Genomic DNA, 18574 nt, shown 5'->3' on the forward strand with positions numbered 1-18574 from the left:
TTTGTTTACCTGAACGATATCACCCCGATGGCGGCGCTGAGCTGCGAGCTAGTTTGTCATGGCTGGCGCCATCAAATATAAAGTCATTTTTGTGAATTTACCGTTAACTTTCAAAACGAACAATATAAAACATATTTAAGCAAAGTTGATGAATCATGTCAGGGATCCTTTAAGGCAGGGGCGTCAAACTCGTTTTCCCTGTGGGCCACATCGCAGTTATGGTTATCCTCAGAGGGCCACTTGTTATAATTCTATTTTAGAGTTTCGTTAATTAATTATTACATCAATTTTTCATGAATAACTATGTAAAAATAGTCATTTTAAATTGGATTTGACAACAACAAAAAATATAAGGTTTTCTCTCAATATTGACAACAAATTAATTTAGCAAGAAAGATTGCCTTTTTGATTTAAAAAAAATATTTTTTAAGTTGTTTTTGTTAGTAATATTAATTTTGTTTTTACTTTAATATTTTATTTTATTATTTATTGTAAATGTAACAGTAAATGTTTATTACATTATTGTAAAAATATGTTTTAAATATTACATTTTTTATATTATTGTAACAATATTTGTTATATATTATAGGGTCAATTGTTATATATATATATTAAATGTTTATTTATGTAAATACATTTATATTAAGTAAAAAAAATATTAAATTACAGCATACATTAAAAATACAGTAATATAAATAAAGCTTAAAAAAGATAAAGTTAATATTAATAACAAAATTACAATATATGTACAAATATTTTTTTTAATATTAAAATAAGTGTCCTTTTGACATTCATTATTTCAAGGCTTTAGCGGGCCACATTAAATGATATGGCGGGCCAAATCCGGCCCCCGGGCCTTGAGTTTGACACCTGTGCTTTCAGGCCTTGCAATTCCATTTTACACTTTCAGAAAGAAGCCTCCTTTGAGGCCTATTAGGGAACATTTGGCAAGATGTGCTACTTCCCGTCTGGACCAGAACCAAAAAGCATGAATGGGCCCACATAGAACTAAGCCGGCTATGGCGTCGGTCCAAATTTGTTGACAAAAGAAGAGGATAAAAAGGTCGTTGTCATTCCGCACTTTAACAATCAGCTGCAAATGTTGCCTTCAGGTGCTGTGGGATTTTTAAGATGCGTTTGTCTATACTATGGTGGCCACTGCGTGGACAAGTGTGTGCTTGTGTGTGTGTTTAACGAGTCGAAACAGCCACAAACACACAAAGCCACGCCCCCTCACACAGTGGCAGCCAGTAGAGGGCGTGGTCACTCGGTGTACACAGCACCACTTACACGCACAAACACACACACATTCAAGACAACGTTGCACACAACTTTCCACGCATGGAGCCCAGAGAGACTGTCGATTAGAAGGTAAAGTAACCTACTTGTGCGTCCTTTTGTTTGTTGTGCTAGCTTGAACCTTGCGACTGTCGCTTTAAAAAAACATGGCGACAGGTGTCCCGGCTCACGCGCTCTATGCTGACTGTGATCAATAAGAAAAAAACCAAGCTCTTTCGAGTAATGACAGACGCGCAAACGTGACGCAGGTAAGCTCTGGTTTGGTTTTGCGTGGCCTCTGCAGGTGCCAGGTCGAGCCAGTTGATGGTGGCTCACTTCCTGTTGGACAGACTCAACCGACTAGCCACCGCGCATGCGCCAATTAACAAAACTCGAAGCTATACACGCCTGCCTCGGGCAACCCACACACACAAACATTAAAATACCTTACATGTTACCTCGTGAGATCAGAAGGTGTTTTTGAGGAGGAAGTAGAACAACTCACCTGACAGCATGTGACTTTTAAAAGTATTTCACACGAAGCCACCAGGATGGGAAAAGTTGCTGAGTCACCGTTGGCTCATTTCAAGAGTCCCTGCCACTCACGAGGTCTCAGCCATTCACTAATTTGTGCGAAAACGACGGTGGTTTTTAGGGTTTGGCCTTTTTCTTTATTTTCACATGTGATAATAGTATTTGTGGAGTTGTAAAAGTCCAGTTATTTGAAAACCTTTTCATAAACATGGTAGAAAAGGAGGACCAGAGTGGTGGTTTCATTGCTAATGTGGATCAAAAGGACACACGTGACGCACCACATTGCCACCTGCTGGCTTGGCGCGTGTATTAGTGTTTTCTCATGTAGTCATGTTTGTTTTTTTCTTCCGCAGAGATGGAGGCCGAGGTGGAGGCGGAGGGCTCCCTCGACCTGAGCCACCTGACGGAGGAGGAACAGTCCAGCATCCTGCGGGTCTTGCTGCGAGACATGGAACTGCGGCGTCACGACGAAGGGCGCATAAGGTCAGATGTGACGGCTTGTCCAACTGGGCATCGTTCCACGGTCATTCTGGTAGACTCAACATTAGGTACAGCTGCATGCTGTTGTTGGTAGTGAGCAGCGGTGAAGAACTGAGCGTGATTACCTTGGGTTTATTATTATTATTGTGGCTGTTGAGTGTATGTAGAGCGTCACGTGTAGGAAGCAATTAAAATGCTGCTTCCTCTTCCTACAGCTCGCTACAATGTGTATATTGTGTAACAGGACACACCTGTGTATCTTCCACTCTTTCTTTGAATGGAGCATTTCCTCCCGCCACAAATACATTGGTCGTTACTTGTTCGCCCTCACTCATAAACACATCATAATGTGGAATTCCGCTGGTCTCCTGGTATGGAAGTGGTTTAGAATGGTGAAGGTGCACTGTAGTATCATTTCGATGACATCGGCCATGCTTCTTGTGTTTGCTAACCATGCCCTGTGTCAACATCGCCTCCCAGGACGCTGCAGCAGACCAAGACCGACCCCGCGCTCCTACGCACCCTTTCGGGGGCGTGGTTCAGCGAGGCGTCCAGCAGGCGCCACCGCAGCCGCATGTCCGGCTCTGACCTCGTCCACGCCACCATACGCCGCAAGGCGCCAAAGTCCAGCGGTCGGTCTCAGTGTCGATGACGTAATAATGGAACAAAGAGGTCATACCTCCAGTGATGACCGTGTTGCTTTTGTCGCCATGGTAACAGATGTGCCAATGGCCGACCTGTTCAACTGGAGAGGGGGGGAGGAGCCGTCAAAAAGCCCCTCCCTCGAAGGGAAGAGACGATTGAAGGAGTCGATGGAGGACAGCGCAGAGTCAGTTAAAAAAAACAACCTCTATCTTCATTTATTTTGATCAATTTCATGTTTAATTAAGAAATGTAATTATATTAGAATTATATTTAACATGTACATTTGTATAATAAAAAAATTGTAATAGATTAAAACAATTAAAATTAAACGTAATGTTATTAAATATATTGCTAAAATACACATTTGTATAATAAACATTAAATATAGTCCTAATAAAAATTTAATATATTGATAATATGTATATATATTTGTAAAATCATGAAAAAATAACTAATAAATATGCTAATATGAGTGATCAGTATACTACTTTAAAACAATTCAAATAAAAACAAATATTGTTTTTATAAAGAATGGATGCATTTCCATAATAGATTATAAACAATGACAAGTGAATAAACATAAATTATCAAATTGTTACAAAAAATGAAATAACACCAAAATGAAATCATATATATATATATATATATATATATATATACACACACACAGTCAAACCTGTCTTAGTGGCCACCTGTATATAACGGCCACCTGCCTATAGCGGCCACTGGAAAATCCCCCACAGAAAATGTGCGTGTTATGGACCCTGTGTATAGCGGTCACCTGTCTAATGCGGCCAGCGGCCACCCATTTTGTCTCCCTTGGTCAATATCTGACCACATATAGCAGCCAAATTACCGACTCAAGCAGAAGCTTCATGCACGAAAAAGTTTCGTTTTTTAATCAATGAAGCCGTCGTGTGTAGACTTTAATTACTGAGTCATAGCTCAGTTACAGTCATTCACAAGATCCACACAAACTGTCAGTTGTTCCACATAAAAAAGCCGTCTTCTTTGGAGCTTGTTGCAGACAGTGACACCGTTTATTTCCTGGTGTGAGACAATGTGCACTGGTCAGTACTGTAATGCCGCTTGTTGTGGGGAAGGAGAGACTCACGTCGCCGATGCACTTTAATCGCTTTATTAACAGCGGAGAACACTGCAGGACTTTACATCCACGCCAACATAAACACACTTCCCAACTCTCTCGACACTCATAGCTAGCACTGAGCTTAGCTCTCCTGCTCGTAACGTCACACCGTCACTTCCTGATGAACTAAAGCTGTAATGACACTCTGCTGTATTTATAGTAGCACAGCTTTGTTCTGTGGGTGGTGTAGAATAACAAGCCTAGTTGTTCATTACAAATTTTATCCGCAGTCCCACAGTGCCCTCTACTGGTCAACATGTAACAGTATAATTATATGTATCTGCAAACACAACAAGCTGCTAATCACAGACATGTTAATATGTGCACGCACAAATTCAAAATGGCCGCCAACCTGTGTGTAACGGCCACCTGTCTATAGCGGCCACTTTTGCCGTTTCCCTTTAGTGGCCGCTATAGACAGGTTTGACTGTATGTATACGTATATATATATATATATATATATATATATATATATATATATATATATATATATGTATGTATGTGTATATATATATATATATATATATATATATATATATATATATAAATACTAATTCCTTTATTACCATATTTAATCATGTTTATTTCATTGTAATGTTTAATTTATTTCACAAAAGTAAATATTAATGTATTTAATAATTCTTGGAGTATAAATGCAGAAAATATTTTGTGTATTTGTAATGTAATTAATGATAAATATAATTGTATAACTATTCAAAATATTATTAATATGAAAATACATAATAGTAGATTATTTAATTATATATATAAACTGCTCAAAGAAATTAAAGGAACACTTCGAAAACACATCAGATCTAAACTGGGGGGAAAATGATCTTGAATATGTTTCCTGATAATAAGTGGGTGATGTATTAGTAACAAAATGATGCCACATCATTTGATAGAAATGAAAATGATCATCAAAATGAAAGTGAAAAAATGATGCAGCAGACTGGTCCATTTTGCTAAAATGTCATTGTAGCAACTCTCTCTCTCGCTCTCTCTCTCTCTCTCTCTCTCTCTATATATATATATATATTGTTTTTTTTTGGTGATTTCAGGAGTCAAGCCAGTTTTGAATCTGCAGCCAGCAGGAAAAGTCCCACAACAAAGGTCTGTCTTTGCCTTAAACTTAAATACACTAAACAAAAATAGAAACACAACACTTTTGTTTTTGCTCCCATGTAAAACTTGTTCCACAAACACAATATCACGATTTCTCCCAAATATTGTTTGCAGTTTCATCACTGCACAATGCCACAGATGTCGCAAGATTGCTGACAGCAGGAATGTCAACCAGAGCTGTTGCTCGTGTATTGAATGTTTATTTCTCTGCCATAAGCCGTCTCCAAGGGCGTTTCAGAGAATTTGGCAGTACATCCAACCAGCCTCACAACCGCAGACCAGGTGTAACCACACCATCCCAGGACCTCCACATCCAGCATGTTCACCTCCAAGATCGTCTGAGACCAGCCACTCGGACAGCTGCTGAAACAATCGGAATTTCTGCACAAACTGTCATTAACCCACTCATCTGCATGCTCGTCGTCCTCATCGGGGTCTCAACCTGACTCCAGTTTGTTGTCGTAACCGGCTTGAGTGGGCAAATGCTCACATTCGATGGCGTCTGGCACGTTGGAGAGGTGTTCTCTTCACAGATGAATCTCGGTTTACACTGCAGATGGCATAATGCGTCGTGTGGGTGAGCGGTTTTCTGATGTCAGTGTTGTGGATCGAGTGGCCCATGGTGGCGGTGGGGTTATGGTATGGGCAGGCGTCTGTTATGGACGAAGAACACAGGTGCATTTTATTGATGGCATTTTGAATGCACAGAGATACCGTGACGAGATCCTGAGGCCCATTGTTGTGCCATACATCCAAGAACATCACCTCATGTTGCAGCAGGACAATGCACGACCTCATGTTGCAAGGATCTGTACACAATTCTTGGAAGCTGAAAACATCCCAGTTCTTGCATGGCTAGCATTGACCGTGTTTGGGATGCTCTGGCTCGGCGTATATGACTTTGCACAGCCATTGAAGAGTGGACCAGCATTCCAAATCGACAACCTGATCAACTCTATGCGAAGGAGATGTGTTGCACTGCATGATGCAAATGGTGGTCACACCAGATACTGACTGGTTTTCTGAGTCCCCCTCCCCAATAAAACAAAACTGCCCATTTCAGAGTGGCCTTTTATTGTGGGCAGTCTAAGGCACACCTGTGCACTAATCATGGTGTCTAATCAGCATCTTGATATGCACACCTGGGAGGTGGGATGGATGATCTCAGCAAAGGAGAAGTGCTCACTATCACTGATTCAGACAGATTTGTGAACAATATTTGAGAGAAATGGTGATATTGTGTATGTGGAAAAAGTTTTAGATCTTTATTCATCTCATAAAAAATGGGAGAAAAAACCAAAGTGTTGCATTTATATTTTTGTTGAGTGTATTATTCATAATCCTATAATACACGTGTGCTTCCTTATTACAATGATCACCATATTGTTGTCAATGGAAAGCGGTTATTATTGTGTTTATAATGACATATAATTGATGTGAAAGGCAGCCCGGCTAGTCGGAGTGAGAATGGAGCACATACACGCCCACATTCATACGACACAATGCTTGCTAGCTGCTATTCTTGTATGCGCTCCCGTGTGTCCGTTAGGAAGCGTACATGCAGTACAAGAGGGAGTCGGTGTCGCTGTGCAGCATCCTGACGGACGGAGAGCCGTCGTCTTTGAAAAGCAACAACTTTCACTCCAGCTCCATGGTACACACACACACACTTATGACTCAGCAGCTGGAGCGGGTGCTGACGCAGGACTGTGTGTGTCATAGCTGGGCAGCGGCATGATGAGTCTCTTCAGCTCGGGGGTCTTTGGCGTGGTGGAGGTCAAAGGCCGTATGCAATTCTCGCTGGCGTTCGACGTCCACAAGGAGGAGCTGCGTGTCAAGGTGCACCGCTGCGAGGACATCTCGTCTGTGGGCGATAACCGTTCTGACCCGTGAGTGGACGACAGGGGGCGCCACGGAGACACTCCATCATATCCTCTATCACAACTGTGTGTGTGTGTATACTTGGCAGATACGTGAAGTCCTACCTGCTGCCCGACATGTCCAGTCGCAGCAAGAGGAAGACGGCGGTGAAGAGGAAGACACAGAATCCCGTCTTCGAGCAAACTCTCAAAGTGAGACAGAAGGAGTTCCCAAACTTGAGAGGCTTCATTGTTTTGTTTACAGTCAGTAAAATGTGTTTTTATGTTGGATTTTGCCTGAGGAAGAGAAGTTGAGCACATGCTGATATAGGCCACGCCCACTCTCATGACATACGCATCACAGACACGCCAATAAACATTCTACTTACACATAAAAAAAACGCATCTGATGCTACAGTATAAATACTCGCCTGTGTCATCGTTGTCATAAAACTCTTTGATCCTGATGTTGTTCTTTGTCAGTATAAGGTACGAGCCAACGAGCTGAAGAGTCGCACCTTGAACCTGTCGGTGTGGCATGCCGAGCCCCTGGGGAGGAACGTGTTCCTGGGTGAGCTAGAGGTGGCGCTGGGCTTCTGGGACTGGACCAGCACGCAGCCTCTCTGGCAGGATCTGCAGCCACGGGTGTGTGGGACTCACGTTAGTAGCCACTTCATTAGGTACACCCACACCATCCAATAGTGCTTTGCAGTAACAATCTTTGTTGTGGTTTTGCTGATGCGTACGGCGTCATATTTAAGAGCTGAGTGCTCCTGTCATATATAGAGGATCTCTGACCAGCATTTTTTTGCAGTTGGTATTTAAAAACAGCACAGCACTGCTGGCATATACTGTAGAACAGGGGTCAACAACCTGTCGATCGCAAGCTGCTGGTCTATCTTTGAGACTTTGCCGGTCGATGGCGAGAATATTAGAAAAAAAAAGTGTTATTACATCAGTGCCCTCCCCTCCCGAAGAGTGACCAACAAGTATGCATTTTGACCAATGAACACACCCGTACGCCTCGCCTTGTTCCATAATGCTCAGGATCTTTCTAAAAATGTAGAATGACTGATTTCCTGCACCCAACCTCAGCAGCCATGGCACGCTGCGAGAGGCCTTGCTTATGCAGCTCCACAATCCCACCACGTTCAAAAAGAGAAAGCTTCTTAGCTTTACCATCAGGAGGGCATGACAGTGTGAATGCCTGACAGAAAATGAACATTTTGAGCAGATGATGGCTTTTATAGCCTGTGGTCTTAAACTTTTGATCAGCTGATAAACGGCCTATTTCAGTTTAATTGTTGTTTTCAATTTGTCTACATAAACAGAAATGCAATGAAAATCAATTAGTGGATATTCTTATCACTCACTTTGTAACTCTTAATGCGGAAGTACAATTTGATGCGTTTAAGTGTGCTTGGAAATCCCAGAAAATTCACTCCAAACATATGAATTCAACTTAAATGACGTTGTGTCTTTGAACGCAACTCCTCATTGCTCATAACAACACAGTTAAAATCTGATTCAAATATTCTGCTATTAAAAAAAACAGTGTTAGATAAATAGATTTTCAGACGCGTACCATCTCTTAACTTGATTTCAATTGTTTAAGTTATTTTGGTGCTGTTAATACATACATACACGCACACACACACACATACATACACGCACACACACACATACATACACACACATATATATAAAATCCTGCCCTGTAATTTATCATTCTTCCAATAAAATACAGTAAAAACAGGCAATACAGACAAGTCAATGGTAATACTTATAATATTATATATTATAAGTTTTATATATATATAAAATATATTATATACATATATTTTGAACATGCATACAAGTTACATTGGAATACATCACATAGTACCATTTGCTGTTCTACATTTCCAAAAAGTAGTAGGAAGAACCAAAGCTTATTTAATCCCACCCCCCCATCAACTGCAATACATGTGTTCACTTCCTGTATTCCAAATGTACTCTTTGCTAGTTTAAAATGCACAAGGAAATGATAATGTAATGATAATATGATAAGGTAACATAGTGTGACATGGATCTTGGTCTCGGTTGTTGGTGACCACCGGTATAGAGGATCTTTGACTAGCAATTTTTTTGCAGTAGGTCCTCAAAAAAAAGGCAGAGCATTCCTGTCATTTAGACAATCTTTGACTGGCAATTTAATTTTTTTGCAGTAGGTATTTAAAAACAGCACAGCGCTCCCGTTATATAGAGGATTATATAGAGGATCTTTGAGCAGAATTTTTTTTTGCAGTAGGTTAACACCAGAGCACTACTGTCATATAGAGGATCTTTGACTAGCATTTATTTTTTCTTGCAGTATGTCCTTAAAAACAGCAAAGCACTCCCATCATTTAGGATATCTTTGACTAGCATATTTTGCAGTAGTTTCTTAAAAACATCAGAGCACTCCTGTCAGAGGATCTTTGAGTAGCATTTTCTTTTTTGCAGTATGTCCTTTAAAACTAGCAGAGCACTCCTGTCATATAGAGGATCTTTGACTAGCATAAACATATTCTTTTAATGTATTACTTTAAATTACAATTAATTTTAATTGAAATGTACATTAATTTATTACATTTTAAATCATTTTATTTTAATGATCATTTAATAGTATGAGCCGTTTGGTGAGATGTGTGCCCCCACAACAAATGAGATATCCTGCCCTAAAACCACAATCATTTGATGACACTCATTGAGCAAAGGCAGGATGGAGGATCTTGCAAGGGTCTGTGTACCTAATGAAGTGGCCAATGCAGCTTTTGGAGCCTCGCTGGAAGGCGGGGAGGCGGCGTCTCGTCTTCTGTGTCGAGATGCAGACACGGTGTGAATTTCAACGAAGGTTTTACGTAACCGTCTGTCCTGTCTTTGTGCCAGTTTTACTTGCAGCCGGAGTGCATCAGCAGCCGCGGGAGCCTCCTCTTCTCCATCAAGTTCATTCCAGAAGGCTTTGAGGGTAAGATGCACGTGAAATTTTACTTGAAGACCACGACTACACAAGGCTGACGTCCTCTGTGCTGTGTTTTAAGGTGGCCTGCCACTCACAGGAGAGCTCCACATCTGGCTCCAAGAGGCTCAAGGCCTGCTGTCCAAAAAAGGAGGCGCTGTTGACTCGTTTGTGAGAAGGTTAGTTTGTGTTTGCGTGTCATCACCTGACATCAGGGAGCACCATGCTTACACATTTCGCCTTAAACCCTCCCCCACTAAGTTACATCCTGCCAGACGCCGGCTGTCAGAGCGGACAGAAGACGCAGGTGGTGAAGCGCACCGTCAGCCCCACGTACAACCACACCATGGTCTACGACGGCTTCCAGACCAGCGACCTGGAGGAGGCCTGTGCCGAGCTGACCGTGTGGCAGCGCGAGGGCTTCAAACTCCACATGATAGGAGGGATCCGCCTCAGCTGCGGAACAGGTCAGATGCTGTAAACTGCCAAGATGCGTGAACATAAACATGCTTAAGCCATCCTCACATGCAGGTCAGAGCTACGGCGAGGCTGTCAGCTGGATGGACTCTACGGAGGAGGAAGTGTCCGTGTGGTCCTCCATGATCAAAAACCCAAACCACTGGATCGAAACCACACTGCCCATTAGAACCAACCTCACGCAACGCTCCTCCGATTGACAGGGACTGAAAAAATTGTTACATTAGCTCACTTTTTTCAAACGATTCTTCTCCAAGTAGACATTGTGAACGAATGAATCAGATTACTTTTTGAAAAGATCCTTGTACCTGTTTTTATCTCGCACAACAGCTGTGACCTTGTTTTCCCTCCTGTAATTAAATAACAAACCTGTTTTCTAGGTTGCCTGCTCGGTGGAAATATTATACTAAGCAGACACATTTAGTCAGACGAGCTTGAAATGCAGACTGATAGAATTGCAATGGTGACAATGCCAGTCAAGTTTAGACACTTTTGCATCCTGTTCAATGACAAAGTGTCTCCAAACTTTTGACTGGTACTGTATGTCCCAGTTATCATTGGCAAATATAATAATAAATGAATAATATTGAAATTTAACTAAATGTTCGTTTTGTAGATACTAAATACCATACTAAAATCTAAAATACGAGAAACACAACATTGCTGTAGCATACATGCCAGGCTGCTAAAAGGCAGTGTGATTACTTCTAATACCACTACTTCTACTACTATTAATTGTTGAATGGTTTGCGCAATACTGCAAATTTTGGTATGGATCCGATACCTTTTAAATAGAGAGCCGGTAATGCCGATATTGATTTTACTTGAAAATGTTTAATTATTTGGTGATTTATATGTGTGTATCCTGATTATAATCAGAATAAAACACATTTTAGGCAAACAAATGTGTTACCATCAACAAAGTTAGTTGTGAATAATATAAAAATGACACAATACAACGTCCATCCATCCATTTTCTGTGCTGCTTATCCTCTCATTTATTACATACAATTGAGCAAAATGAGTAAACAAAAGCAAAAACTGCTATTGTCTCTTAAAAGTAAAATCATTTTGTCTTTTTGCTACCGATGTAATGATACAAAAAATTGTGAAAATTAAACAGAAATAAACTGACAAATACCGATAGTATCACGCTAGTATCATCCGATTCTGATTATTTGGATCGACCCGGCCAAACCGTTGTTGATTTCCAGTGTTCAGATTTTACACATTTACAGGAAAACTATGGAAAACGTCGCAAATTTGAGTTATGCTTGTGTCCTACCCACTGAAATCTATACTAGTGAAAGGGGCGTCCCTGCTGACCGCATGAAGCAATTGGTCGGCCATCTTGCTTCACCCAAAAAAAGCACACAACGCATACACATACATGTATCTTCATTCACTACATTTATTATGTTTCGGTATAAAAATTAACACGAATCAACAAAAATTCAATTGAAACAGAGTAAATTTACTAGACCCAAATCTCAAAATTTCCCTCCAGTTTTTTTTCCTACCTCTATGGTGTGAAATAACAATGCATAACAACTCAATTTCAGTGTTCACAAGGTATTTGTTATGATATGGATCTACGTAGTATCAAAGTTAAATGCTAGCATACCTTTAGAAGATGATCAGAAAAGTCAAATGTTGTTGGAACTGCATTTTGTCGTAATCTAACAGTCTGGCTGGTCCTGTCGAAGTTCTCCTCGGTGAAATGACTTGAACAGAGTTGCGATATGGCTGCAGGAATCCACCTGTCTCTCCGCATATTTACTACCCATTGCTTTAGAAGTTGACCATTGCAGTGTGGAAATCTAAAGGAGAATAAGGGGTAATTTACAACTACTTAGATGAAAAGATGCTTACAGATTTAAAGTATCTGTTTTTAAACTATTTTTATTATTTATAAGCTTTTACCTACCTGTGAAATGTAAGTCCCTTCTCGCGATTTTCACGAGTATCACGATTTGTGCAATTAATAGCCGCACAAGACGGCATCTCGAACTCGAACTTAGTTCTGAGGCTTTCTTGTTTTGGGTGAAACAACATGGCGACTTCTATACTTCCGGTGGCTTCAAGCTTCCAATGCGCAGCAAGCTATCGGGACCATTCCAGTTATAGAGTTCAGTGGTCCTAACTGGGATTGGCGTTGTTGTAGACCGTAAAGCGCACGCGCACGAGGGAGCGCGCCACTGCCTCGCCGCGGCGGGAACACGGATGGATACAAAACTTCAAAAGGTTCGTTGTTAGCTAAAGCTCATTGGCAAAGTGCAACAGACGTGTACGGTGACGTCGTCAAAGCCCTGTTGGGACATCACGTGCGAGACGACAACGACGATGAGACGCGACCACACTTCCTGTTTACTCTCTGCGACGTAATAACGTGCTAGCGTCAGCCCATTTCCTGTATTAATTCCTAACAAAAAAATACTTAAGCGAGGGACAGACTAACGAGCTTGTTCGGGAGCTCCCGCCTCCCCTCCATTGTTACCACGGTAACAAGGCTGTTACCTGGTGGACCTGGTGGATGTAAAGGCTAAATGATGAAGTTCCCCGCTCAGGTAGACAATGATTCCACAATGTGTTTTCTTTAGTGCTCACCCTTGTTTGCTAGGTGCTTGTTAAGGCAACTCTACGTCAACCTCGCTTGCCCTCTGCCTGTCTGGCCCATCCAGGTCTTCCCCTGTAGAGACGGCCAAACATGTCCAAGAGGTTGATCCAAAACCTCACCAAGGCCATCTATAAACATGTGGACCACTGTGAGTATCTGACGGTGTGTCGTGAACGTGCTGCCGACAACAGTCACATGGTGGCTTCATGCTAACCCCTCCTGTCATGTCAAGTCAATCAAACAGAGGTCGAGTGCCTCATTCGGGAGTTTTACAATTTGCTTGGACAGCCGACAAGCTCTGGGAAAAGTGACAATAACTTGGACGAAAGAAAATTCAAGGCCATTCTGAAGAACGACTTTGGACTCACCAACGACACCCTCATGGAAAGAGGTAACGCCAACTCGCGCTTCGCACATGACATACAGGAGGTCCTCGGTCTACAAGCGAGTTCCGTTCCGATGATGTAAGTCAGAACTTATGCCTAAATTATAGCTACATTTACGCTCAGTCATCATTACAGTGCACAAGACACGTGAAGCAATGTTTCCTGTACATAAACACATTATAATGGGACTGTAGTGTGACGTTCACGAACAAACCGATTCTTTTGAACAGCTCGTTAACATGAACGATGGGAAACCATCTTTTTTCCCGGTTAAATGGGGAGGAGCACAGCTGCGCGGTGCTTGTTAGATATGCAACTAGCATCACGCCAAGTGCACGCTGCCGTCACGTGTGCCAGTAAAAAAAACAAAACAAAAAACCCATCACAGAAACACATGAATGCCCCCTGCCTCGGAGAGGAGCAGCAGCGAGTGGTCTAAATGAGGAAATTCCTTGTAGCCTGCTTTGTTTTTTAACGTTTCTATGTTTCTATGTCGTGGTTTACACACACCCACACACACAGAATTTATACAAAATAGTGACCTCACTGTCAAAGCAGAGTGATATGGCGCCACCTTGTGGAATATTTACAGTTAATCCAGATCAGACTTGAAATTTAATCCACACGTCAAATAAGGTTATAATCAATATTTCAGAATAGTAGTAGTAATAGTAAAGGCCAGCCTGACTTTTTAAAACTTAACATAAAAATGAGCCAGTGTTTTGAACGGCTCTTTGAAAGGAACGGCTCACCAAGATCTGGCTCCCCTCAAAGAACTATAAATGCCATCTCTATGGGACTGTCTGCGGAACTCTGTCTATGCACCTGGTCTTCCAAAGAATAAGACAAAGCAGGAAGGATCAGTGTTAGCGACTCAGTCGCTATATTTAACAAACAATCAGACCCCGTGTGATTCTGTTTTTTAACAAAATAAGCGACTGGTGACACATCTAGCAAATAGACTAAGACTAAGAGGCTGTGAAAAGGGTGTGATGTAAGGGTGTCTCATTCAGAAAAAAAATGTCTTGTGGACACTAGGCCTGGGAAGAAGATAAATCAATAAGTAATAATAATGGATTTGATTTTATACAGCACTTTTCACAATGAAGTGAACCCATTATTCATTCCCTCCTCAGTCACACAGGTGGTAAACTACATCTGTATGCACAGCTGCCCTTTGGTAGCCTGAAGGAAACCTAGCTGCCAATTTGCGCCTAAGGCCTCTCTGACCAACACCAAACAGTTGTTCATCGTCTAGCGCCTCCAAACAGGCAGGAAGAGGAATCACTCTGTGCATTGGTTTTAGCACATTGGCGCGTTTGTTCCATACAACGGCATGAATGGAGTGAGCCCTTTGGTCAGTCATACAGTGTCTTTGTCTCAGTGGGTGGAGGCGGGGCCGCTACCATACAATGCGGAGTGCAGAAGAATGTAATGTAATTGAAATTAAATTAGGAGGTTGCAATATATTGTCACTTAATTTTTTTTTCATTGTACTTTTCTTAAAGGGATAGTTGGGATTTTTTCACATGAAGTTGTATGACATCCCCATCAGCAGTGGACTATATCAACAGTGACTTACCCCGCCCCACCCCCAATTTGGTCCCGCGAGTCCAGTTCGGATCCGATTTTTGTGACGAGGAATGTCGTTGTGCTTAGTTGCTGGGTCATTTAAGTAAAGAGTTTGGCTTCTCAAAACAATATGCGTTCAGAAGAGTAATACGTTTGCTTCATAAAAATGCCTCAATACTCAAAAGCAATCAGAAATCGCTCGGCATGTGGTCCACATCGGAACAAGATGCGAGCGTCTTCATCACATGCACATGAATGGAGGGGTGACTGCGCATGGGACATGGCGGGAGACAAATATTACGGCGAACAATGTGTGCGGTCTGATTGTTTTTTTTTTTGAGTAGGCATTTTTATGATGCAAACGTATTACTCTTTTGAACGGATATTGTTTTGAGAAGCCAAGTTCTTTGCTAAAATGACCCAGCAACTAAGCACAACTACGTTCCTTGTCACAGAAATCCGACCAGAACTGGACTCACGGGACCAAATGGGGGGGGTAAGTCAAGGTTGGTATAGTCCACTGCTGAAATTTAATCTAAAAAAAAAATCCAAGCTATCCCTTCAAAAGTAAAGTTAAAATCTGGTCTCCTCTCATTCCCGTAGACCCAATCTCGTGTATCGCCTCGTCTCGTGACACCCCTAGTGAGACGTGTCCTGGGATTGATGAAAGGTATAGAAGTGCATGTCATTTGTCTTCTTTTTGTTGGATCTTTTAAGATTTGTCAGCGTCGGAGAAAGTTATGTACAGTCGTACCCTCGACACATTGCGGTCTGAATTTTGTGGCTTCACCCTGTCATGGTTTTTCAAATTTGAATTTGAATTATGGCAGGTTATTAGTAAAAAAATATTGAAAGACAAGTTATATGTAGTATTGTGGTCACTCGGCATCAGTAATGTTACAGTGATGAGACATTACCTTACATTACATGACATTAACTTGTACTGCACATGGAGTCTGTGCGGTGACGTCGTCAAAGCCCTGTTGGGACATCACGTGCGAGACGACAACGACGATGAGACGCGACCACACTTCCTGTTTACTCTCTGCGACGTAATAACGTGCTAGCGTCAGCCCATTTCCTGTATTAATTCCTAACAAAAAAATACTTAAGTGAGGAGAGACTAACGAGCTTGTTCGGGAGTCTGACATGACATAGTGAAAAAAAGTTCTCCCATTCTGTGTGGAAGTGGTATGTTTTTTAGTTTTTGCTTCCTTCCCCACTCAGTTTCACAACCTTTAAGTTTAGAGTAAATAAAGTGGAGGCTAACTAGTTAACTGGGTAGCTTGCGACATGGTGGCTGTCTCGTATGTCCCTGCGGCAAGAGTTGCGCAAAGTGGTGTAAACAAAGCCAGCAGTAGTGCATAATGTGAGTTATGTCTTATTATCGCTTATTATGTCAACTATATTGGGTAAAAGGAGTGTAAGGGTGACTATAGGGGTGTTATTTCATGTCTAGAATGCTCTAATAATGTTAAAAACTATTTAGAAGGTCATAAAGGGGTTTTCTATGCTCGAAATATGAAACATCACATTTTCATACTGAATCCTACTTCACGGAAATTCACTTATCAAGGTTGGGTCTGGAACCGAGGGATATATATATAAACGAGGGATGACTGTATAAGTCATTAAGAAGCTGCATTAAAATTGTGAATGTAGTATTCTACATTGGTCACTAGGGGTCAGTAATTGTTTGGTGAGACTTGATTGCTGGAACAACAGGCTTTCATTGCAGGTTTAAACTGTCTCACAACAGGCAATAATAATACACATGCTACTGTTGTGGTCGTAATCCAGATGAAAGGCAACTCTGAACCCATGATGTCACTTCCTGTCCACACAGCCGGAACACTATTATTGCAACAAGCACAAGTCTTACATGTCTTATTTTCTCTTATGTCTACTCTTTTGGCTAATAGGGGTGTAAAGGTGACTATGGGGTGTTATGTCATGTCCAGAGGGTTCTAATAATTAAAAAAAAACATATTTAGTAGATCATAAACAGGTTTTCTTTGCTGTAACTATTCCATTTATTAACAAGGAATCCTACTTTGCGGTCTGGAAGCAATTAACCGCCATAAACGAGGGATTAATGTATAGCTTTCATGTATAGCTTTTTCATGTATAGCTTTTTGCGTGCGGTGCGTTCAAGGACCTTGTAAAGTGTGAAATCCTAACGCTTGATGGAAAGCACCAAAGAAACAAAAACATAAACATGTCAAAATAATGTGGGCTTTCTAACAAAGTGTGTATTGCTCTTCTTAACGAGCAGCGGGTGCTGCTGTGGGCCCCTCCCTATCTCAAAGCACCCACAGGTGGCTCCGTCTTGCTGGTAGTCCTAAACTTATTTGTTGCACTTTCTTTTAGTCCCTTTTTGTCTCCCAAAGGTTATTCGTCTATCCTACAGCGTCCGTTACAATTATGCCAATTAGATGACAAACGGACTGCATACCTGTGGGAAGCACTGCATACTGACCTACCCGCTAAAGATTTTTTACAAAAATCGATATGTCAGAGGGGAAAAAATGCAGTTTTCAACCCGTTTTGAACATACAAAAAAGAGATCTTGCGACATTATTGTGGTGATAACCTGCTTGCTGTGTCTTCCAGTGTTCAGGATGTTTGACAAAGACAATGACGGCTTTGTCAGCGTCAAAGAGTGGGTGGAGGGCCTGTGCGTGTTCCTTCGCGGCTCCTTGGATGAGAAAATCAAATGTGAGTTTGCAAAATGATTTGCAGCGATCAGCTGTCCCGCTGACGGCGCCTTCCTCGCTCACTTTGTTGCAGACTGCTTTCAGGTGTACGACCTGAGCGGCGACGAGTACATCTCCAGGGAGGAGATGCTGCTGATGACAAGGAACTGCCTGCGACTGCACGGAGAGGAGGACCCGTTCGATGGGATCAAAGACCTGGTGGAGATCACACTCAAGAGGATGGTGAGATGTTGTGTGTGGGTGTGAGGATACGGCGGGGACAAACGTCGATGATGATATCGTGACGTTTCCTTCGACAGGACCACGACAATGACGACAGGCTGTCCTTTGACGACTACGAAAAGTCAGTAAAAGAGTTGAACATCGTGCTCGAGGCTTTCGGGACCTGCCTCCCTAGCGCCACGGTAACAACGAGCTCATTCTTTACCTTGACAACATATCAGGCAAACGACTGAAACTTTTTTTTCTCCCCAACTTTCCAGAGGATTGAAGCGTTTGAACAGCGTGTATTTCAGGATAAATCTGACCGCAGATGACTTTCACCCCTCAACCATTTTTTTAATGCATATCACCAACGGCTGTTTGTATTCCAGTGCAAAATGTGTAAATAAAATTATTTTCCAACATCATTTAAAATGCTGTATTGTACAATTTCTTAAGGTAGTCAATTAGTGATCCCTCGTATATGGCGGTTAATCAGTTCCAGAACCAACCTTGATAAGTGAATTTCCGCAAAGCAGTATTCCTTTAAATGGAA

At 41.7% G+C, this 18574-nt stretch overlaps 2 protein-coding genes across 3 annotated transcripts; both read left to right on the forward strand.

The window, feature by feature from the left end:
- Window positions 1-1227: 1227 nt before the first annotated feature.
- Window positions 1228-11867, forward strand: sytl1 (synaptotagmin-like 1). Of its 2 annotated transcripts, XM_054764405.1 has the most exons (13): window positions 1228-1371; window positions 2166-2295; window positions 2773-2924; window positions 3013-3121; window positions 5146-5197; window positions 6759-6863; window positions 6932-7098; window positions 7179-7281; window positions 7552-7713; window positions 9979-10057; window positions 10131-10227; window positions 10310-10515; window positions 10580-11690. In XM_054764405.1, the coding sequence occupies exons 2-13, from the start codon at window positions 2168-2170 to the stop codon at window positions 10723-10725; spliced, it is 1506 nt and encodes a 501-aa protein (XP_054620380.1). In that variant the 5' UTR covers window positions 1228-1371; window positions 2166-2167; the 3' UTR covers window positions 10726-11690. The 2 variants fall into 2 exon arrangements, with proteins under 2 accessions (XP_054620380.1, XP_054620381.1); XM_054764406.1 differs by lacking the exons at window positions 2773-2924; window positions 3013-3121 and having other exon boundaries at window positions 10580-11867.
- Window positions 11868-12194: 327 nt separating this feature from the next.
- Window positions 12195-18442, forward strand: LOC129173457 (calaxin-like). Its single transcript, XM_054764407.1, has 7 exons — window positions 12195-13092; window positions 13207-13290; window positions 13375-13533; window positions 17714-17818; window positions 17891-18039; window positions 18117-18221; window positions 18300-18442. Exons 2-7 carry the CDS (start codon window positions 13233-13235, stop codon window positions 18351-18353), a joined length of 630 nt encoding a protein of 209 aa, XP_054620382.1. The 5' UTR covers window positions 12195-13092; window positions 13207-13232; the 3' UTR covers window positions 18354-18442.
- The last annotated feature ends 132 nt before the right edge of the window (window positions 18443-18574 follow it).

This window comes from Dunckerocampus dactyliophorus, chromosome 20 (assembly GCF_027744805.1).
Source record: "Dunckerocampus dactyliophorus isolate RoL2022-P2 chromosome 20, RoL_Ddac_1.1, whole genome shotgun sequence".
Lineage (NCBI taxonomy): Eukaryota > Metazoa > Chordata > Actinopteri > Syngnathiformes > Syngnathidae > Dunckerocampus > Dunckerocampus dactyliophorus.